The sequence below is a fragment of the Archocentrus centrarchus genome, chromosome 3 (assembly GCF_007364275.1).
Source record: "Archocentrus centrarchus isolate MPI-CPG fArcCen1 chromosome 3, fArcCen1, whole genome shotgun sequence".
NCBI classification, from domain to species: Eukaryota; Metazoa; Chordata; class Actinopteri; order Cichliformes; family Cichlidae; genus Archocentrus; species Archocentrus centrarchus.
Window position 1 is genome coordinate 23496451 of NC_044348.1, and position 23961 is coordinate 23520411.

Here is a 23961-nt window from a genome sequence, read left to right on the forward strand (position 1 = left end):
TTAATCACCAGAAGGTAAGCCCACCCACCAACCTTCTCTGGAAACAGTAGCGTTTGTTTTTAAAATGAGAAGAAATTTCAGCATTGCTGCTGTGTTGCATAAATAAAATTACTGAAATTAGATGGCTTTTGCTTTGCTTTGGTAACAGATTGCCTGCTTTACTCTGGGTGTTTGATATTTAAAGTGTTTATTTTATTCAATTCAGCTGCACACAGATACACTGCTTGGTGATAAGCCAACATTATTCGCGGGGAGGCCAGAAATAGCTTTCAAGAGCCCTTAACACATACTGATTTCAGACCCCATACACACACGCACACCTGACACAAACGCCACACAAGAGCACGTGCGTTCCGACAGTGGCGTTGCGCTGAAACGCCCTCCAGTGGCTTCACGGAGAACCCACAAGAACGAGCGTGAGCGGATAAAAAGAGAGATGGGCACTGTAAATCTGTGTGTGAGCGAAACGCCATGTGCGTGCAATGGCGGGTGGGGGTTGGGAATCGGGGATAACAATGGGTCTGTTTATGCTGTCATAAATAATTGGTCCATGCAGAGGGGTGGTTGTTGTGGAGGGTCCTCCATTAAGCTAAAAACTTTCAGGGCGCCCTTCAGCTGTAATTGGCATCGACAATTGCGCGCACCAGCAGTTGATGAACTCCACCAAAGAGTCGACAAAAGAGAAAAGCAGGAAACCCCGGCTGTCCCCCTGGCTCATGAAAACATCCTGTTGCACCCAAAGGGAAGAAAACCTTTTCCAGAGGGTGTGAGAGACTGGGAGTGAGGAGCAGTGGTGTTCTTTTGACAACCTGTTCAGTGTGGAAGCTGCGAGGCTTGCGCGCATCTATGTATAAGCCTCTGTCCTCCCTCCCCTCCCTCTCTCCATCCCTCTCTCTCTCTTTCTCTCTCTCTCACACACAGACAGGGGCGGTCGTTCTCAGTCTGCGCACATATTCCACTTGGCCAGCATCACTTGGAGTCCACAGACACAGCGCTGATTGAACTAGCGGAGGGGAGCTCATTTTCAGAGCGCATGATTGCGTTAGAGGGGCTTCATAGACTTTCATCGGCCAGAAGCAAAGAGGGAGAGACAGTAAAGGCATTTCAACCACGCCTTTCACAGTAAATAATCCACAAAAAGGCAGCCTGAGTGTATAGGATCTGCCCCAAGTAGCATTGCTTGAGTTTTTTCAAAGGAACAGAGATTTTATTTTCATCTTTGGGAAGAGGGACTCTGTGGAGCCGGGCTGTGCGATGCTCTCCTGACCGCTTCTGTGCGTAAAATAAAAGTTTAACACGCCGTTGAGATTTTTTTTCAGAGGTCTGGGAGCTCGACAAACTCCACATTCCACTTTCTGGGAATTTTAGCTAAAACTCCTATTGGACGCTCAGTGGAGGATATAAAACTTTTCAAGTGTTTTTGTGGTGAAACACAGAGCGAGGTTGGTCTAACGGAGAACGAAGGAATCCTCGGTACTGAACCGTGAGGAGGGCGCGCAGTGCTGGGTAGCAGGTTGACCCAAAGGACGGCACCTCGGAGACAAGGTAGAGATGCCACAATGTTTCCAACGCTGCATTGACAGTAGGCTACTTTAAAAATAATGTCAGACTTGTTCGATTTATCTGTTCACTTCTCATCTATGCTTGTCAATTTGTTTTAAGAATGGCGTGGCCATAGACTATTCCTGAGCGCTTTATTGAAGATGGGAGCCATTTAAGTAGGAAGTGTTTTCAAATGTAATGAACATTATCAAAGTTGATCATTAAATACAGGCTCTCAGATTTTGGGACTGTCTTTCGTTATTTTCAATACAGGCGGTATAATGATGCAGCAATAAATGCCAGTGAAAGCATTAATACCAGGTATTCACTTCCTTGCATCGCGCAAAGAAACTTTGATTACAGCGCGCTTTATAACGCGAGCGGTAAACGCAGCCGACTCAGAGCCGTTACACTAACGTGTGTTTTAGACGTCGGAGGAAACCCGTGTTCGGGCAAAAGAGCCAACTAAGGGGGGTCCATTATTTCCTTGCTCAGTTGGTTTTAATTCCCTGTCTTCAGATGTTCCACAGGTTTTGAACCACCAGCATGTGAGCACAAAACAATTTTCCAGTAATACTGCTGTCATGCGTTTTAAAAATGATGTTCAGGATAAATCGCATAAAAAAGTGCATCTTTCTGCTACCCCAGTCGTTCTGACATTGTAGGAATAACTGTACTGATCTGAAGGAATATCTGTGGGTCTTGGGGTCTAAAGTAGTCCCGTGACCCCACTTGTTGTTGCAAATCCTCCATGAATGCTGCAGTGCAAACCTTACTGAGCTCCCGACTACACCTGCTCGCCTCTGTGCCTCAGTGAGGAGAGGACAGAGGAAGTTTAGTCACGCTAAACAGCAGACATCTACAATCCTGTCAATCTCCAATTCTCTATCACGCGGCATTGCTTGTAAGCTTTCTATAATCCATGATTCGTGATTGAATTACCCGCCCTTTAAGTTGAATGAAGCGATGAAGGCTGCGCGGTTGGGACTAAATTGCTCTGTAATATTATTTTCATGGCTTATGAGGTTCGAGGGGACATAGATGAACATTTAAAAATAATAATAATAATAGAAAAAGTATCTCTTGTTCTTTTGATTGCAATCACTCAGCTGCCGCCTCTCTTTATTTCCCCCCTCGTAGCTGCGTTTGCAGGCTGTTCCTCCCTGTGCCTCTGTTTTTACCCCTGTCTTTCTCTCTCAGGTTATGACGGACCTGAGCTGAACATGGGGCTTTTCTGGATATTGTTGTTGTCTCGTGTTTATGCTCTTGCATGGGGCCAAGGAGTTTACGGTAAGAGCATTATATTTACTCATGTATTCCTGTTATTACATCAATACATACACTTTATTAGTGCCGACTGAGTGAGCTCACTTGCAACAAGCTTAATTGAGGGCTTGTTATAAGCTCCAAATTGTCTGTGTTTCATCAAGGCGATGTAATAACTGGTCTTTGAACTAATGAGAATTGCTCCGGGGAGATGGACAACAAATTATCATAAAAAGGCGATTTTTTACTTCTTGGAAGTCAAAGGCGGAAGGCTGGGAAACATCCAACCCTGTAGTGGAGGGGAGACCCAGCTACTGTAAATCCAATTTAATTCAATTTTTTTTAGGCAGAAAAAAAAATCTTCACAGTCAAACTTATGTGTTATAGGTAATCTGAATTATGTTAGAGATTTATTACACAAAGTGAGATGATAATTGTCCAAGGTTTATGATTAAAAATGAACAAAGGCCACAGTTTGGCCAGAATTTAAGTTACCACTTTGTCCCATACATACTGAATCAGCTGCACACAGAGGCACCCACACTCTGAAAGAGAAAGAAGAGAGAGCAACAGAGAGAGCTAGAAAGCTCTCTGATATATGGTCCGTCTTTGCCAGGCAGGTTAAACGGGACAATCGCTCTATGCTTTTTAGGATAAAGCTGAGATTTGTCACCTCTTGCGACTGCAGTTTAGTGTATTACAGAAGCTCAGTTTCTTCAGCGACAGGCGCCTGGCCAGTTATGCATCCTCCTGTCCCTTCGGGCAAGAAAAACACACAAACCGATCTGTCAGCTTTGATACTTTGATTTTGACATTTGAAGGCATGTGGCAGCCATTGAAAACAGGGTCTGTTTAGTCATTGTAGCACAGAGTGCTGTTGTCATAAGCAATACCGCAGCCTGCCTTCACACTGAGAAATGCTGACAATCTGTCATTTGCTGAAGCATATAGGCCTGTATAAAAGTCATTCCTAATCAGGCTTGTACTGCACCAATACTTCACACTGTAGCTGACATCTCAGTATCTGTGTAAACTCTACCCAAATTACATGGACAATTCTCAGATCTATCGTATCCCCTGTAATGTCTCAGCTGGAACCACCAGTTGAGGGATCATATTGACTTTAATATAAAATACTTGAGCATTTTTGCTGTCAAGATATGTATTTTGTCAGCAAAGCTGTCTCGAGAGCCCGTCAGTGTACAGTGATGGTGATGATGATGATAAAATCATCAGGAGTTTTTTTTCCTTTGATTTTCTCTCATCTGCACCTTATTATTTCCATCACATACAGTTTTCTGAGTTCATCTTTTACCTGCGGGTGTAGGCCTTACCTTGTATTTGTTATTAACACACTGCTGTGTTCTAAAAGATGAATTTATGTACGTTGCAGATGTTTTTCAGACACAGCGGTTAAAAAAAAAGATACTCTGAACTTAAAGGGTGCTTTCATTGCCTTATTTATTTATTTTATTTTGATCAATTGTCTCTCTATGAAGGTGCTTCTGATCTACTCATGCTGTTCTGTTGAAGGCTCACATCTCCAAATTGCCCTTGTGCAATCTTGTCCTCATCTATTTTTTTTCATAACTGTATAAAACAGTCTTGTGTTCTCTTCAGGGTGATGTACTGGCTCTGATGAAACATCTGAGCCTCATGGGCTCTGTCACAAATATGCAGTGGGTCGAAGCAGATATGCAGTCAGCGGCAGGCGCGGAGGCTGCAATGCAGTTTAGTTTGTATTTTTTTTTTTTATCAGTCTTCTTTCCCAGTTTTATAGAATATGTGTCTTTTGTGCAAACATAGCCTTTTAGTCACTGCCGAGGGAGGAAAATGCCCATGGCTTTCTTGGGAATTACACTGGCCAGCATTCAGAGGCCCACCACTCCCGGTGGATTGTCTGTTGGTGTTGCTTAGCCGAGCGTATCTGTGCAACAACTGTTTCATGTAGGAAAATCATCATCACTAAAAGAGTCATTCAGAAAAAAACAAATGGTTTCACAATGTGCACAAATGCAGTAAACAACACAAGTAGTTGAGATCAGGAAGTGTGCCAACGAGTTTGGCACGCTGTATATGCAGATATGCATAAAATGGTTTCTGTCACTTTGGAATTGTTTAGCACTTGCTCTAGCAGACAGATGCGACTCACCGTCCGTCGGGAGCCAAACGGTGAAAGCGTGCCTGATTGATGTCAGTGCTTTGGATGGCTGTGAGGTTCATTTACTGTAGCCTTCTCTGGGGTGTTTTTGGATGTGTGTGTTTTTGTCAGCTCACGCCTGTGAATCTGTGTATGCAGGTGTTTGTGCTCGTGTATCTGAGTGTGTGAAGTGTGTGAGCCTGTGAACTTCTGGGTGTGTTGGTGTGTGCAAGTGTGAGTGGGATGTATTTGTGCAGAGGACACACTCAGTCCCACTGCAACAGTTTGCTGGCTCAGCAGGGACTTTTGGATCAGTCACTGTTTTTCTTGCAGCAGCGTAGTATTGATTGGACTTCTGTGAGGTCTGTCAAAAAGCTTGTAACACCTGTCTGTCAAAGTAGAATTGGATAGACAAGAACGCTAATAAAATGCAATGTGTGTTTCAAAGTAGAAAGAAAAAGCTTCACACCTTTTGTTTTGTCACAGAAAACAAGCTTTGTTATGCAACTTTAATAAGATCATTTGTAGTAGGTCTTTTTTTTTTAAATTAAACATTCTCCTTCTCTCCTCTGTTTTCTCTTGGGGAATAAACCTTTTATATGCATCTCCACACAAACATCCCTGCATATATACATAGTGATTTTGAAGTTTCATTTAATCTGGATATACTGTAATCCAAGGGCATTACAAGCATGATGTGGCATTCACATGCGGCAAGTCTTAACACACTTAAGGATTAAATTTCAAGGCAGTTTGGCAGGATGTGACTTCTAAACTGAAGACTCAACACAGACAGAGTGTACCAGAAAAAGTGTCTCTTCATGTTTGTGGTACTGCATCACATCACACTGTGTGAACTAACAGAGTTCACAGAGACACCAAATTATTGATCGCTTGACAAAGTCACACAAAGCCATTAGCTGGTGCTGTAGATGGAATCCAAACTGCATTAGGCTGCAATATGATGCTTCATTATGTGGTTGTTAACAGGAAATTTAATGAACCTAAATCAATGTTTTTGCTTAGCAGGTTTTTTTTTTCTTTTAGATTTGAGCAAAGCTCCTACAGTAGCAGGAGAAATCGGGCCTTGCCACTGGCCACAGAACAAAGCACTACAAGAAAGGCAGAAAATAAGTTAATATGCCTAAATTGTGCACAAATGTAACATAACTTTGAAGATGTTGCCTAAGGAGGAATGAAAAGCTTACCACGTTTCCCATTTTTATTTGCACTCTGTGTGTGTATATTTTAATCTGGAACTTTGCTCACTGCAGTCCATGATGGAAACTAAATACATACATTTACTCAAGGACTTGACTTAATGGACTTGAGTACATTCATCACTGCTAAAGAAAAAACAAACAAACAAACTTAATTTCATCTGAAGTATTGCACCTTACACTTCACTTTATTTGTCTGTAAATTTAAAATCTGTTAAATTACAACAAACAAAAATATATGGTGAAGTGGAGTTTAAGAAAGAAAAGATGAGATTTGCTCAGCAGTTTACAAAGTACAAACATCTCAACTTTTACCAGTTGTAATATTAAAGTGATATAAACATGAATACATTAATGACTGAATCCCAAATAATATAGCTACACTAACACAGACCTTTCAGCTGTATTATTTGGGATTCAGTCATTAATGTATTCATGTTTATATTGCTTTAATTTGGCAGTAAATATTGCTCTGATCATTTTGCACTTTTTACTACTGTTGCGTGAAAAATTTAAATGCATTACTTGTAACCGAGTATTTCTCTTTTGTGATATTGCTATCACAGAAGATGTTAGTACTTCTTCCGCCACTTGCTGTAGTCTGTTATCTTCCCATGGTACACGGGTTGAAATAGATCATTCTAGGTTTATCTGACCTGGCCACTGGCTCCCCTGTGACTTTAACTCTTTCTCTCCCCACATCAGCACTTTTTGTTTGTGTCTCTTTTATGTCTCATGCTGCTGAGTTTATTTTGAATGCTGAATATTGCCCTTTTCTAATAAGCATCCATAATTTATTGGTGACTCTGAGGCAGCGGAGGACGAGTGGAAGGGGAGAGGAGACAGCGATAGGAAGAGACTAAAGCATTAAGCAAGATATGATAATAATCTTTTACATCCCACAATCTGACACCTAGTATGCTCCTCCTACTCTTTACTCGCTTTGCTTTTGCCTTTTCTTTTCACATGCAGCTATGTGTGTACAGAGTATTCACAGATCCAAGTTTGTGCATACATGTTCATGCACACATGCATGAACAAAGGCACGTATACACTCACATACCTTTTTTGCTGTACATAACCGCTACTTGCTTAAGCCTAATCCTTACCCTAATGTAAACTAAATTTAACCTCACTTTGAACTTTAACCTTGATCTTAAAAAATTTGCAGCTTTACATTGTGGGGACATGTTTTTCATCACTAAAAGGGAGTTGGACACCATAATAGGACTGTGTACATGAATGCTATCCACAAAACATCAGCAATACAGATCGACACACTTGCACTCACATGCACTATCCATGTTTTGCTTTACAGATTGCACCCTCATACATGAGTATGATCAGTAACTACTGAGTGACCTTTCTGTCTGTATCACTTATAATTAAAGTCCTTGAAATTGTTGGAGTGCTGCTCAAACTCAATAACTCGATCTCTTTTTGAAATGGACAGACTGACTGACAGACAAACAGGTAGAGATAGATAGATAGATAGACAGATAGATAGATAAATAGATAGATAGATGTAATAATCTCCTCTTACTTAAGCAGGTCATACGTCGAGAAAACTCACATTCACTTTTCCCCCCCTTGATCACTCTCCTCTCCTCTCCTCTCCTCTCCTCTCCTCTCCTCTCCTCTCCTCTCCTCTCCTCTCCTCTCCTCTCCTCTTTCCTATTTTTCTGTGCAGCTGACTGGATATTAAAGCCTGACAACATTTCTGTTAACCTAGAGGTCAGCCACAAAGCCACAGACCTATGGCCAAAATGATATGTTGGCTCTCGTTTACACTAGCCTCGCTACCTGGGGCTAGAAGATAAGAACACCAAGACAATGTCATGGGAGGACTGATTTATCACTGTGCTTGCTATAAGTTAGACCCTGAGCTGACAGTGGGCTCAAGTAGGTAGAGCTGGGCAGTCTGGTGCAAGGTGGTCTTGAGTGAGGGTTAAATTGTAATACATCTTATAAGAAAACACAACAAGTGTAACAAGTCCTGGTTCATATATATATATATATATATATATATATATATATATATATATATATATATATATATATATATATATATATATATATACAATACATCAAAAAGTCTAAGGTTCACAAAGACTTCAGGGCATTCACAGCAGCAGTATTCAACTTCATAGCAAGGTGGGCAGTATAACTGGTCATATATGGAAATATTTGTTCTCATTATTGCAGGCTGAACAAGAAGATCAATATTTCACATCTACATTAAATATAAATGTGAAGGCATTAGTCTGCTTCCAGGATGCTATTAACTTCTGTGTAGTGTCTCCTGCAGTTTGTGTTGTTTGTGGCCTTCTCTTCTCCTTGGCCCTCCAGCTGGGACCAGCTGGAGGGCCAAGGGGAGCATGGTTCTGCCAGAGGTCTCCTCGTGTTAAAAGACAGTTCTTCTTTCCCACTGTTGCCAAGTGCTTGCTCACGGGGAACTGTCTGTTTGTTAGGGTGCTCCCTCTGAAGTTGCAGGGTTTTTCACTTTACAGTATAATATATTAGTGCCTTGAGGTGACTTTTGTCTTACATTTGCTGTAAATAAATAAAATTCTGTTTGCAGTCCAACACTAGCAATGATTTTAAATCTCTATCTACTGGAAGTATACACAGTAATGCACATTGATACCTGGTTAAATTTTATCATTGTTGTTCTTTTCTGCAAGGAGAAATTCAACAATTGTGATGAGGCAGAGTAAAATGCTGAGGCTCACTGCAGGCTCCTGAAGCCTGTTTCTATGCTGAAGCGCAATCACAATTTTTAGAATTTCTTGCTCAAAGATCATTACGCAACCCTTCTCCAATCTGTTCATTTGTAGTTCTTATTTCCTGTCTTTGCATTTGACTCTCTCTCTCGGATGATTATGTTATCGTTCATGCAGACACAATTTTCACATGCATGTACAGACAAGCATGTGCACATTGTATTTTACCTTCTGGTGAACTCATTACCACACTGTTATCCATTTTCATCTCTTTGCACTTGGATGTTGGTCACTGTCACATACATGGCAATAATACATGGGACTACACACACACACAAGCACACATACCTCTTTGGATGAGAGATGTCCAGAGTGTAACAGGATGACGTAGGTGCCCTGTGGGTAGGAAAAACTGTCAGGGAAACTTCACTTTTCTCCTCTGTACTGCCTCTGTACTCCTGTCACTCTGTCAGACATTATCAAGCACCTCTTACTGGCTCTGCTTCAGGAGGGAATATGTGTGTTTCTCTGTATGTTTCTTTGTGCAGAAATTTAAGAAAGAGTATCTTAATGTTTGATTGTACTTTTGCAAAAACTAAAATAACAAAGTTGTAGTGCAGATGTACTTCGTTGTGTCTTTTTAGTTTTTTTTTTTTGGTTTGTGCATAGGGACTGATGTTGGTGTATTGAAAGTGGAAGAATAAGGGCTATCGTGTTTTTATGTGTGTGTTATGTTGTGCGCTTGCATGCATGGACATGAGAGGGAGGGAACATTTGGCATCTAACTTATTCATGAAGGCAACAGGACGGTTGTGAACAGCGGTGAGAACATGGCTTACATCAGAGACCGTCTGCCTCCTCTTGCACTTCTCTCACACTGTCACTTGCTTTCTTCTTCACTTCCTTCTCTTTCACTCTGCTTTCCTTTATCTTCAGCATTTATTTCTGTCTTCAGCTTCAGCTTCTTTTTGCAGCTGAATCTTAGCGTAGTTTAATTTTAAATTGCAACATTTATATATAAGTTTCTCTGTGGGGATTTTCACTGACAAATTAGGCAAGCCTTGTGAAAATTATGCCTGCCACAGTGTTTTTTGCTACACTAGTGGGACTTTCAAAAGGTTTAATTTTTTAAATCCTACAAACGGTGGTTTCTAAGATTTCACATGTTATATAAAGTTTCTAGGTGGAATAGGGATTGGTGCCTGTTATCTTTTTTCATCATTCATTGAAATATCCAAAATCTATAAGGATGAAATTCTTACATGTTTAAGAGAGAATTCAGTCTGGCATATTTGCCATTAATGGGGCTACTGCAACTCTAATCGTCATGTTGTGTTTACACTCTTCACCTCTGTTGAACATATTTGGGGAAATGAGGAGTTAGGTGTCACAAATCTGGGACAACCTGCTGGCTTGCCTAATCACCCGCATATTTCTCCATGCACACCGATTTATTCATGTGTGTGCTAATGACTTTCACATGCTATTTGCTATACTGTCTCTCTGAAACTGTCTTCTGAGGAAACTCACAGTTAAATGCAACCATGCATTACTGTGTTGACCATTACCAGGACAGTAGTAAGGTATTTCGCTCTGCTGATTGGCCATATTTGTGGAACCTGGTTTCACAGATTAGGACCAAATTACTTGAGAAGAATGGAGGCAGAGGGAAAAAAGACAAAAGGACCTATAGACTATATAACATTGATGTAATTTCCAGGTCAGAAAGTTGGAGCCTTTGCTGAAATCTCTAAATCTTGCATTTTTTCTCTGGCCAGCAGGAGGCGACTCCTCTAGTATTATTAGCAGGACAGAATCTATAAAAATTTATGGAAAAATGCCCCAAGTACTCACTTGATCTACTGTATGACTTTGGTGAAATCTTTCCTGATGAGTTTATGGTCTCAGTCAATAATTTCAAATCTTATTGAACACAGCAGTGTTCATCATGTAAATTATGGTCCCATATAAGGTAAGGTAGAGTATACTTTTTTGCTGAGCCTACAAGTTGGTTGACAAGTCACATAAATCGGCATGCAATATCCCTTGATTTCTCAATCAGATACATTGATCACTTGTCACGTCCATTATCGAAACACCAAGATAAGGACATCCAGAATGCTCAAGAGGACTTTATTATCTGATAGGTGTTAATCAGAACCATCCTGTGCACACAGCTGTGCTGCAGACTGAGGATAATTATTTCTGCGAAGAGTGGGCCCTGTTGACGCCAGACATGAAAAATGCCAATGTGTTCATGGAGGAGAGAAATCCTAGCTGCAGGACCTTAATGAATAAAATGACACCTTTGGTAAAACTTGCCAGGAGCAAATAAAAGCAAATGAAGCCTGTTCCTTAGTGCCACAATAGCAGAATTATTGTGAAATACACTAGGTTGGATTAAAGTGGAATTCTCCTGTAAGTATAGGCTAGAGGTGTCAACATCACACCTACCACCAAAGTAGCTGTGACACCACACAACCATGCCCAGTACAGCATGTCTTAAACTTGTGGTTAAACACACAAAATGTTTCCCCTTCAGCAGACTCATTTACAAACTATACTCTACTGTTGAGTGCTGCTCATCTTGCACAGCTCAGAGGAAAAATTTCTTTTTTTTTTTTTTTCAGTGCTAGCACACATCTAGTCTAATTGCATGCAACACTTAATTAAATAGGATTATAATAGCTGTTCCTTTGTTGACTCAGACCAAGCAAATTAGGGCATTTTACATATCTGTATTTATGTATGTGCATTCAGCACAAGTGTATATCCAGATTTGTTCTAAATAAATGAGTGGCAGAGAGTACACAGTCTACTTTCTGCCACATTTTTTCAAGTTGTTCTTACCGCATAGGTTTTGCCTTTCCCTGTAGTGAGTGCCAAAACCCCCCAAACAGCAACAAAACAACCACAACTGCTCAAGCTGGTCGTGTCCAACTAAACTTTCTGACAGCAAGAAGGGATCAACACTGGAAATCTATCTTTTGCTCCTACACAAGTCAGGTCTCAATAATTCAACGATGCGTGCTGCTTGGAGATCTCGCCCTCTCCCTTTTCCTCTTTCGTTCTCAGTCAGTGTCTCAAACTTTCTCTCCCTCAGTGGAAAACTCTCCTCCTCCTCCCATGCACATGGTGGTTTTACTTAAATTTTCCGGCACTTTAAATGTTTGAAATTTTAGCCTGCTGCTCTCACACCTTCATAGCTTTTTCTTCCCATGCATCTCAGCTGGCTCAGAGGAGATGGGGTATAATCTGTCGGACATTTTGAAAAGTCCCCATGTTCTCAGTGTAACAATTTACCTGCCACCAGCTACACATTCTGATCCCTCTCCTCCTCCTCCCTCACATCTTTACTCATTCTGTCTTTAACCATCTACTAAACTTTTACCAGTCAAAAAAGATGTTCCTGTCATCATCCTCCCTCCTTTCCCTCCTTACACTGATCCTCTTTTCCTTCCCAGCCATCCATACAGCTATCCCTAGCATGTCAAAAAAGTGCATCCATTCTGAGTTTTCCATCCTCTTTCCATCCTAATTCCCTCTCTTCATCCAAGTCCTTTCAGTAGATCCAACCCTTAAACTCTCCTCATCCCCCCTCCCCCACCCCCCCAATCTCCCTTCACTATCCTTCTCTTTCTTTATGCACAGCCCCTCTCTCCTCCAAAGCCCTGTCATCTTCTCACCATCATCCACTGATTCAGTGGCAAGCATCCACCCACCTCTCCACTTACTGCAAATATAGGACATAGCGCACGCGGTCATTGAAAGCTGTAGACAGGCTTTCGGGAAGCGAGTGGAGGGCTGACACTAGGGAGCAAGGAGACAGCCTGAGCTAGCAGCAACCTGAGGAAATGAGGACAGAAAGAAAGGTGCACTGGTTTGATTTGGTTGGTTGGTATGAGTGTTTATGAAATTAGGCAGAACAAACAAGAGGTTATGAATATATCAGTTGCTTTCATTTATTAAAAAAATAAAAGGTTATAAGTGTAAAGACGATTTAATATCCTTGATTCATCCTTTTCACAGTTTCTCATAATAGGAAATCTAAGTTTGGTTTAACTATCAGTCCAACCCACTGTGTATGACTGTAGGTTAAGTAGCCTGTCAATCATCATTAATTGTAGCAGTGAGCCTCATTTCAGTTGCTGGAGTTAACAGAACTTGTTCTCTGTTTTATTTGAGAGGACTGTATTGTGGTATTAAGGAATACAGCATGTTCTATATGTTAGTAATGCTGATTGTGCATGCAAATTCTGTACTTGTACGTTCAGTTTAGTAAGACTGTGTCTAGTATATAATATTGTGCATATTATTTATATTTATTTATGTCTTTTATTTTTATTTAATTTTATTCTGTTGTTGTTGAATCACACATCTAAGGATAAAGTCACTACTGTTTGAAAGTAGCATTGGTGCAAAGTGTGTAATGTAATAAAACTCACTGAAGACAAAACCACCTGATGCCCCACTATGTGACTGGCTACTCATTTAGTTGAAATCAAGTGTACATGACTTTTCTGGTTTATTACAATAACTGCGTTTGTAACTGGCGTAAATGGATGTTATTCACATAAAGAATAAGAAAACATCTTCCTTTAAAAAGAAAAAAATATATATACATATATTTTTCTTTTTATATATATATATATGCTGCAAAGCTTCTAGTGGCATGTTTCACAACTTTGACATGTATACTCCAACAGCTGTATCAAAGCAGCCTATAGCAACGCTGACGGCACATAACGCCTTGAGACGACTGTTGTGATTTGGCACTATATAAATGTAAATAAAATTGAACTGAATTGAATTGAATGTAAATGAAATGTAATCAGTGATTTTTTTTTCCAGTACCAGAATTTATATAAAATTTTATATGAAACATTATATGCAATTTTATATAAATTCAGATGGACATTCCTATAAGGATGTGATGTCACATTTAGAGTTTCTTCCACTGCTTTTCAGTAATTTTACCAACTTAATTTTTAGCCACATTTCCAGTATAAACTGATTCAATGACCAGCTGCTCAATTTGTTCATAGCTGCAAACAAAGCTTGTCATAGACTTTGCATGCAACGAACTTCTTCTATCCCTGTCATACAAATGCAGTGGCTAAAATCCACCACTTCAATATTATGGCTGCAGTGTAAGCTGAGTGATTCTCCACAACATCTGCCATATGGAACAGAAGTGAGTGTACCCCTGTGAAATATCACTTGAACTTTAATCACACATAAATAATTGCATTATTTCTAAGCTGAAAAGTAGAGTACCCCCTCTCGTTAAAATAAAAAGTACTTCGTACAGACTATTTTGCAACTACAGTCCTCAGAGTAGAAACTCAAAAGAACAAAAACTAATCCTCCTGTGATCACTGACAAGTTAAAAACCTTTATTAAGTGAAAGGAAATCTGAGTGCAATCATGATTTCTAGTTGGCCTAATGACTTGCGAACACTTGAATTGTCTCAGTTTTGAACCTAACATGTCTGTGTCTGCATCACAGCTCCACATGAGAAATCAATGTCGGAACAATGAATAAAGTTAATTGTGACAATTTGTAAAAATGAAAAAGGATGATTGGTGACTGACTTAAAATGGCTGCAGCAGTAAAATAAGGAGGCTCAGCGCTCCAGTTCTCAGAGATAGACAGAGGTACTTGAATGGTCTAGAGTAGGGATCCTCAAATCCAGGCCTCGAGGTCTGGTGTCCTGCAGCTTTTAGATGTGTCCCTGATCCAACACACCTAAATCAAATGGTTGAATTACCTCCTCAGTATGCAGTCAAGTTCTCCAGAGTCCTGCTAATGACTTCTATATTTGACTTAGGTGTGTTGAAGCAGAGACACATCTAAAAGGTGCAGGGCACCGGACCTTGAGGCCTGGATTTGAGGATCCCTGGTCTAGAGCAAATGGTTCACACTTTGCTCAAGGGTCATGAGAGTTTCTGTTTAGATGGTGCAGACAATAGTGCTTAACAACATGTTAACAACCTAGTCCAGTCCAGTAGTCCAGTCGCCTTTTTATCAACCTCCAGAGACTACTATGACCTGGATGACTGAGAACCTACACAGACACATTGCTTATCAACCTCTATGGTCAGCATCCAAAAAAAAAAGAAAATCTTTCTTGGCGTTTGGCACAAAACTGAAAGATTACACTTTGCTAAAGAACATTAAAGAAGCCTGCTGAAAATTGGGGGGATGTTCTTTGGTTGGATGAGATTAAGATAAAATTGTTCAGCTCAGATTGGGTTCAGCATGTTTAGCTTGAACCTGACCAAGAATACCACAATGAATGCATGGTCTGAGAGTGAAACATGAGTTTGATGATTTGGAGTGTGTGCAAAGGTACTTGGAGTGATGATGCTCTAATATAATTCTTAGTTATCTATTTGAGTTTGGGTTTCTGTTTAGGCTTTTCTTATTTTCTGTAGGTTTGACTCCCTTATTATTATAATTAGTTTAATTTCATTGCAGTGTTATTAAGTCTTTGGTTCCTGTATTTCCTGTATTCTATTAATTAATCTTGTTTTTGTTAGTAGTAGTCTCTCTAGTATTCCTGTTCATGGCTCCCTCTGTGTTCCCGTGTCCCTGACGTCTTAAGTGTTTTATTCAGGTCTGTTTTAGTCTCTTTTGGTTCTTCTCCTGTTTTATTTTAAATATTTTTTGTTGTGTACTTTGCTTCCTGTATGTCCTCCCCCAATTCCCTGAATGGTTTCACCTTTTGTTAATTACTTTCACCTGTGTCTCCTTCCTCACCTGACTGTCATGCCCAATCGGTTCTCAATGTATTTATAGTCCTGCCTTCTCCTTGTCCTTTATTGAAGTCTGTGGACCCTCTCTAGTGTGCTCTCTGTTTGTGTTGTGGATTTTGTACTCTATGACCTCTTCGACTGCTTCGGGGTCTTGGGCTTTGCCTGCTCCACATCTGGTTTATTTGCTACAGTATCTGCCGTCCTGTGCATGACTGCTACCTGTTTTGGAGTAAAGATTTGTGTTTTGGACTTTTTCCAGTCTCCTGAATCCTGCATTTTGGCCCCATCTCCTTTGATGGTGATATGCTGACTGTAATCCAATAAGCACTTTTTCTTTTTTTTGGTAAAAAAAAAAAAATAAAATCTCAATACTGACTGAGTTCCTTCTATGAAACTAGGAGATTAGTAGGTTCGATATAGTCATACTGTAAGTTGATAAAGAATCAAAATGTCATCTTCAGTTCTGCTATACTTATGAAATGTTTTGTGCAGTGCTAAGTGGGTAGAGATTTAAAGTGCTGCAAGTGATTCACTGTGGTGTAAATGGCATCCCATGTTTATTTATACAGTACAGGGAAATTTATTAACAATATTATAATTTTTTTTGTGCAATTTAGCATGGCTCCTCCACAAGTTTCACTTGTACCTCTGACAAATGCCAAGTAAGCTATTCCTGTGGATTCTTTATCTGATTGGCTGGCAAGTCACTCTGACATGGAAAAATCGGGCTACCACATTGTTGCTAAAAAGGACAGAGTTCATATTCTCTTAATAAAACTCTTGGGATGAAGATGATCCAAATCTTAAGCAAGTCTAAACTATGTAACAGTGTAAAGGAAACACATTCTATGAGGATGGAAAACTAATGAGATCTGCAATTTCCAGATTCGTGAATCAGAATATTATTTTGAACTCAATCACTGTGATGCCTGTGGCTCAGTAGGGACATGTTACCCTGCATAAAAGTAATTTCCCTGCACATCCTTCATTTGTGGGGGAGGCACTGTGAGGCAGGATAATGTAGTGGGTAAATTTCACATTTTCATCCAAAGAAACCATGTATACGACAATTTTCTGAACTGTCAGCTGATCGTGGCATGGGTACACAGCCATAATGCAGAGAGAAACAAAGCTTTATGTTGCAACGTTATATTTTATCATATCATTTTGAGGATTTGAAGCTATGAGAAGAGAAATCTGAATTGCATCATTGTATGTACAGTTATGGTCAAAAGTTTACATGCTCATTATGGGCATGAATGTCACGGTAATTTTGAGCTTTTAATGATTTCTTTGAACTATTCTTTTTCCTGGGTGTAATGATTGTACAGCACACATCTTTAATGACTTTATAAAACAAGAATTGGGTGCAGAAATTTGAATTTACTTTTGATTTTCTCTAATCCACACAAGGTCAAAAGTATAGATACCCCCCCCCCCCCCCCCCCACTAATATTTAGTTAAATATCTCTTAGCAAGTTGCACCTCAGTTAGACACTTCTGATAGCCATCAGCAAGCTTCTGGCATAATTCTGGCTGAATATTTGACCATTCTTCTTGGCAGAAATAGCAGAGATCATTTAAATTGGCCTTTAAGTACACAGTAGAAATCGCCTTAGTCAGATTCAAATGGGCCATGGAATTTTATCCAAATTTTATCCAAAAAATCAGATAAAATCCGATTCTTAAAATTTTCAGACAGTTTGCTAGTCTGCTTCAGCTCTGGGTTTGCTTCCACAAATTTTATAATCTCATATTTTTGCTCGTAAGTGCGAGTTTGTAGCTTCCACTTGGTTCCTGTGCTTGCCATGATTGTCTCCGGTGAAATGAACTAATTCGCCCAATGCAGCCAATCCAAGCATCACGTGACTGTATAGACCATTGATCCTCAAATCCAGGCCTCGAGGTCCAGTGTCCTGCAGGTTTTAGATGTGTCTCTGCTTCAATGCACCTGAGTCAAATATAGAAGTCATTAGCAGGACTCTGGAGAACTGGACTGCATACTGAGGAGGTAATTCAGCCATTTGATTCAGGTGTGTTGGATCAGGGACACATCTAAAACCTGCAGGACACTGGACCTCGAGGCCTGGATTTGAGGATCCCTGGTATAGACACTAAAGCGATCTCCAGGCGTTGTTAGTGTGTGTAGTTGTGCATGAGCATGATGATGAATAGAGGTTGCGTGGATTGTAAATATTGGAATTGGGTGTGGCGGGAGCTGAGGAGGGCTTTAGCGCTAAACTTAACTGACTTATGGGATCACATTTAATTGGAAACACATTCGACTTGTATGATCCAATTTAGGTGATGATTTTTATTGGAATTAACGTTAGGAAAAATCGGGACCTGCAGAAGCTATCCGACTAGAGCAAAAATCTGATTTGTGCGACTTCGACTTGATTTCTTCTGTAGTTCCCAAATTTTCAACAAGGTTGAGATCGTCGCTTTGGGAAGACGTTCCACAAGCTTAAAGGAGCCATTTCTAAATGGCAGCAGATTCCGAGATCATCAGTTCAAACAATTATACGTAAGTACAAGTTATTCTGACGTGTCACCATGGTGGATCTGAAAGAAGACCCAAAGTGTCACCCTCAAATGAGAGAAAATTGCTTAGGATTTCAGGAATAACCTAGGAACCACCAAGGCTCAAGCTTGTCATTAGCTGGAAACTACTGGAACGTCAGTATCATTGTCTTCAGTGAAGCGAATTTTACATCACCACGGACTGTTATGGTCCTGACCAAGAAGGAAGCCTCTGCTCCTAAATGGACACCTTCAAGCTCTACTGAAATTTGTACCTGTCCACATGGACAAGCCAAATCCTTTGTGGAGAAAAGTTTTATGGTCAGATGAGACAAAGATTGAGCAATGACAAGGGGTATCTTTAGAAGAGTAAGGTGAGGCTTTTTAACTTAAGAATACTGTGCCAGCTGTCAAGTATGGTGGCAGTAGCATCATCCTCTGGGGCCTTTTTGCTCCAGTGGTACTGGCACAGTGCACAAAGTGGATGGAATAATGAAGATGGAGGACTACTTTTAAATTCTTCATCTTCACCTGAAATCTACAGCTAGACAGTTGAAAGTTGGACACAATTGGATGTTCCAACAGGTCAACACTCCCAAAGATGAAAAATGGGCTAACATTAAGCTTGTGGAATGACCTTCACAAAGCCCCGACCTTATCCCTACTGAAAATTCGTGGACTATGCTTAAAAGCTGGGTCCGTGCCTGTCACTTTAAATGAATGCTACCAATTCTGCCAAGAACAGTGGTCAAATATCCAGCCAGAGTTATGCCAGAAGCTTGTTAATGGTTAACAAAAGCATTTGATCAAGGTGCAACTTGTTAATAAACATTCAACCCAATTTTTGTTATTTTAAAATCATTAAAAATGTATGTTGTACAATCATTCCACCCTGGTAAAAGAACAGTTAAAAATAATTAAAAGCTCAAACTTACCATGACATTCATGCCCATGATGAATGTATGTAAACTTTTGACCACAACTGTGTGTGTGTATGTAAACATACATGACAGCGTTCTTTCTCTACAATTAATCACCTCATTTATGTATCAACACCACCTTTTCAAGTGAGGCATTAACACACAATTGAGAAGCTGGTGAAAATCTAATTGAATTTTGACAGTTGATAATGTGGAATGGATTTAGCTCATGAAAGAAGAGTAAAAAAAATACAGTAAAAGGACACAGAGCAAAAAGTTCACATTAAAAAATAGACGCAGTGAGAGTGACATTGAAAAGGGCAGGGCTACATACAGAGCAGCTAAAAGAAGAAAGACTTCCCTAGAGAGAGAGAGAGAGAGGCTGACAAAAAATTGAGAAAGAAATGGAAAGAATCAGTGAGAGAGCGAGAAAAAGTGGGAATGAGGGTAAAACATTAAATCCAGTTACCAATATTGTACAACTTTTTTTTTCTGCTTGGTCCATTTGTGGAATTGTCTGGCTGCTTCCCAGAGAGCTTCAATCAAATACACAATATTTATTTATTGTTTAATCAAAGAAAGCCAGATAGGGAGAAAACACACAAATCAGTTTTTCTGATGATCTAATAAGGTGCGTTTGGCTTTGTTACTTATTTATTTTTTTGGCTGGGTCAACATTTGTATCCCAATAGAAATAAACCTCAACACAAAATCAGGTGAAAACAGTAAAACTACACTTTGTTTTCCAAATTACTGCTTCCTGAACCACACTACAACTTGTCATCCAGTGTAGTTAATCCATCCCATTTGATTTTAAATGATGTTGGACCAAATGCAAAGTTTTCAAATAATGTAGCTTCAAAAATCGGACAAACGAATCTATGGACCTTGAAGAACCTATAAAGATAGAGGCACGAACATTTGAGTCTTGTTGTATGGTTGTGGGGTATTCACAGGTTGCAGCAGAAAAAAATGTTTCACTAATAGCTACTGGCTCACAGCTGCTGTGACTTCTATCAGACTCTCATCTTTCCTTTTCTGTCTCTGCACGGGAAGCCATTGTTAATATATTCTCTGATAGAACAGAATATCCCCTTTTTTTTTTTTTTCATTATCGTACACTTTGTCACATTATAGGACATGCAGTACAGACTGCAGGAAGTGGATGGGAGAACCTAACTTGTCCACCTTTTCTCTTGGTTTATTTTTCTCTTCCTTGTTTTTTCCACATCATGATTACTCACAACAGGCTTTTTTCTCAGCTACATTTTTTTTTTTTACACTTTCATTCTTTCTCTGTATTCAAAGTCTTCATCCATTTCAGCTTCATTCCTCATTCTTCCATGTTTTTAATCTTTCTTCCTCACCCTCTCTATTCTCGCCTGCAGCACCCTGCAATGCAAACACAACCTGTTCTGAAGGGAAGTGAATTATTGAAGCCGCTGCTGCCATTCCCTCTGTGCAGAAGTGGGCCGCAGAGGAAGGTTGGGGGGAACGGAGGGAGGAAAAAGGGTGGATGAAAGAAATGGAGAGGATAGATTTGTAAGAAGGCAGGATGGTTTTGGGGTGCAAAGATGCAGAGAAATCTAATTTTGTTTACACGTTTGCTGCATGGGACAGTGTTTACAGTGGAGAAGTTGTAAATCGTGTTTATGTGGAACTATTTTAAATATTCTGCTACATAATATTAGTCCAATATATTAGGCAAACTATAAGACCATTCATTTTACAAGCCCTAAAATAAACCACCCTTTTGTTTAGCTTTATTTTCTGTATTCTTAAAAAAGCACAGTTGACACTAGACATCATTACACATTCAAGAGTATCTTCCTTTCTGACACCATTGCTGTCTTTTTCTGACTTTGCCCTTTCCCTATATATTTCTTTCTGTTGTGCACACTCTCTTTATCTTCCTGGCTTTCCTGCCTCAAACTCATGCCAACACAGTACATTTTTCTCTGGCAAAATGTTTATGTTGAAGATGTCTGAAAGCTAAAATTCCTTAAATATCCACACAGTGCAAACTAAGTAGTTACTTAATCTTACTTTGCATTCTAAGTCTTTCGTATGTGCAGAATTTTTAATTAAAGTCCCAAGATGCTATGCTTCAAAAATTTGTGTTTGAATGTGTGGGTGTACATTTTCATAATTGGAAATTGCTTTAAAATCATTCTTAAATAAACTATTGCTCTGTTCTCTTTTACCACAGGCAGTTTTGAGGCAGGGTCATTTCTTTTTCCAGGCAGTAATACAAAGCTGAAGAGGTTTTCTCTGCAGGCCACTGTAAAGACATTTTCTCATCATATTAACCTGCTGATCAACACAGTAGCTGACATTGTGGCTAAATCAAGAGGTCAGAAAGAAAACATCAAAACAAAGAGCTATGCTGACAACCGTACTAATAATCAGCAAACTTATATATGTGCATGCCATATGCAGCCTTTCAGGCTCACCTCTGACTTGATATTTTATGTTGTTGTAAACTCCAGAATTTTTATTTGAATCCTTTTGAACCATTGAGAGTTGAATTTGTCTTGTTAATTAATCCAGTTTCCTGAAGGATTTTCTGTAGAAAACAAATTTCATGTTTCCCTCAATTAGGCCGAGTCTCATTGGCCCCAAAGCTGCAAAGCATCCCCACAATATATAACTGTCACCTCTGCACTTGCCTGTTGGTATAACATTCTTTTCAACTTACACCAGATGAAAGAGGACCCGTGATGTCCGCAGTGTTCTTTCAGCTCATCAGTTTGTAAAAATCCCCCCAACAGCATCAAGAGAGTGTTGTGGCCAAAATTTAGGCAAGCCTAATGGCCAGCAGGGTTGGCGGTTGTTTTGGCCTCACCGCTCTTCCATGGGTGCCATTTTTGCACAGTGTCCTTGTAAAGCCATGAACAATGACCTGTTTTGAGGTGTGGGATACTTGTAGTCCCTTGGATATTTTTCTTGGGTCTTTTGTGAGTGTGCTTTTCAAGGAACTTTAGAATATTAGACACATCTTTGAAGGTTTAACATTATTCCCACTGATCCTTGTTTGTAGATAATATCTCTCACTGTGGATCTGAAGGGTCCCTGACCATAAATAGGTATGTAACCCTTCGCAGACTGATTTATATCGCCTTCTTTCTCAAGTTTTTTAGAATTTATTTTGATTTTGGCAAACAGGTGAGACCTTTCAGTCAACTTCATGCTTGTAAAAATGTCTGTTTTTTTTATGATGATTACAGTTTTTAAATCAGGCCTTGCTAGTCTAGCTGCAACCAGTTATCAGTGCATTTTTCTTTTTTGATTCAGTAACTAAGGTAGCAAATACTGTCTCAGTATTAGTTAACATTTAATTACAACTACCATTTAAGACTTGTATTTTGTGTGTGTTTGTGTATTTTATCATGTTACTTTTGTTTTATGCACACTTTAGTATGAGATGCACACAAAAATAAAGAACAAACATGGGGGGAGGCTTTTTCACAGCACTGCATATCAAATATTGAGGACTACAACAAAGAATAACATAGTGTTGCATAGTGGGAATAACGGAAGGCTGTCAAACTGCTCAGTTTCCTGCTGTAGCAGAATCACATACAGTAACAAACACCAATGACTTGATATAAAACATTAGAAAAACATTAGCAGTTCACAGATTAGGACAAAAAAAAAAAAAAGAAAAGATAGAGAAGTATGCTGTAAAGGGCTTAATGTTTGTGTTACTGAAAAGCCTCACTAGAATCATACTGCCCATAAGATATACTAGCTGTGGGATTTGATGTACTTTATCTCCTGTTAAGATTCTCACTTCTCTAATTGCTGCTTTTTGTTTGGCAGTGAGAGCTTTGAATCCCTGCCCAAGAAAATATGTTTTTTATTGGTGCCAAATTGAATTGAAAATTGTTGATGCAATATAAATGTGTTTCACCGCAGAATCGGCTCTGTGCCAGAGTGTTGATGAATGTACTTTGGCATGGTTTTGGAGCAGATACTTTCTGAGCATCCCAGGTTAACTTTCTAACTTTAGCTGCTGTCCTTGAGCTTGACAAGTGATTTTAAATGTCATCTAGTCTTCTAAATAAGCTCAAAATGGTAAGGGAATGTTTTTGGATGTACGGGGAGTGACTGTGTGCCACTTTATTTGGCTTTTTTTTTTTTACTTATATATTATAAAACATCATTTAACACAACCCTTCCGGTTCAATATTTGGATTTCACAAGGGTTTACTCTTGTGCAAGTCACTGAAGGGATGTCATTCCAATAGCTTATTTTGTAAAACATAATCTGACTTTAAGTGAAACGTTCTTGTTACAAGATCAATATTACATTATGTTATCAGATTATCATAAATATGCCTGCCATAGAAGAGCCAGGGACTCTCCTCTGTTTGTAGCTGCATTTATATTTTCTTCATCTGCTCATGAGGAAGTCAGTTAAAAAAAAGCCAAAGTAAGCATCTTGTTAAGGTCATAGGTATCTGCACATCAGTGTCCGTTTTGCTATACTTCTGTCTACACGTAGTTTATTTGCACATTATATTAAAACACAATAAAGATTATTTTAAAAATAAAATATTGTGCAGGGGAGGTTGAAAGCCTAAAGAGGCTTATGAAGACGTCGCCCCTGTAAATACCATTGGTTGACCAAGGCAGCATTGAAAATTTGATAAAAAGTAAAGATCCAAAAATACTTAAAACTCTTTATTAGTTGGAGACATTTTCAAATGTTTCTTTTACAATGATAATATAGATATCGATTGTAGTGATATAGATAAATTACTCCAAAGAGATAACCCTCTATATGTCACTGCATATTGATTAAGGGAAGTTTGACAAAATGGGACGTGGAAGTCCTCAGAAAAGATAATATGAGTGAATCTCTG

At 39.4% G+C, this 23961-nt stretch overlaps 1 protein-coding gene across 1 annotated transcript in view; it reads left to right on the forward strand.

The window, feature by feature from the left end:
- Positions 1-1012: 1012 nt before the first annotated feature.
- The window catches only part of mdga1 (MAM domain containing glycosylphosphatidylinositol anchor 1), a 238551-nt gene continuing 215602 nt past the window's right edge, over positions 1013-23961 (forward strand). The window contains exons 1-2 of the mRNA XM_030758507.1: positions 1013-1545; positions 2743-2832. Coding sequence (XP_030614367.1) covers positions 2766-2832 — 67 coding nt within the window. The 5' untranslated portion in view covers positions 1013-1545; positions 2743-2765. The remainder of the gene's footprint in view (positions 1546-2742; positions 2833-23961) is intronic.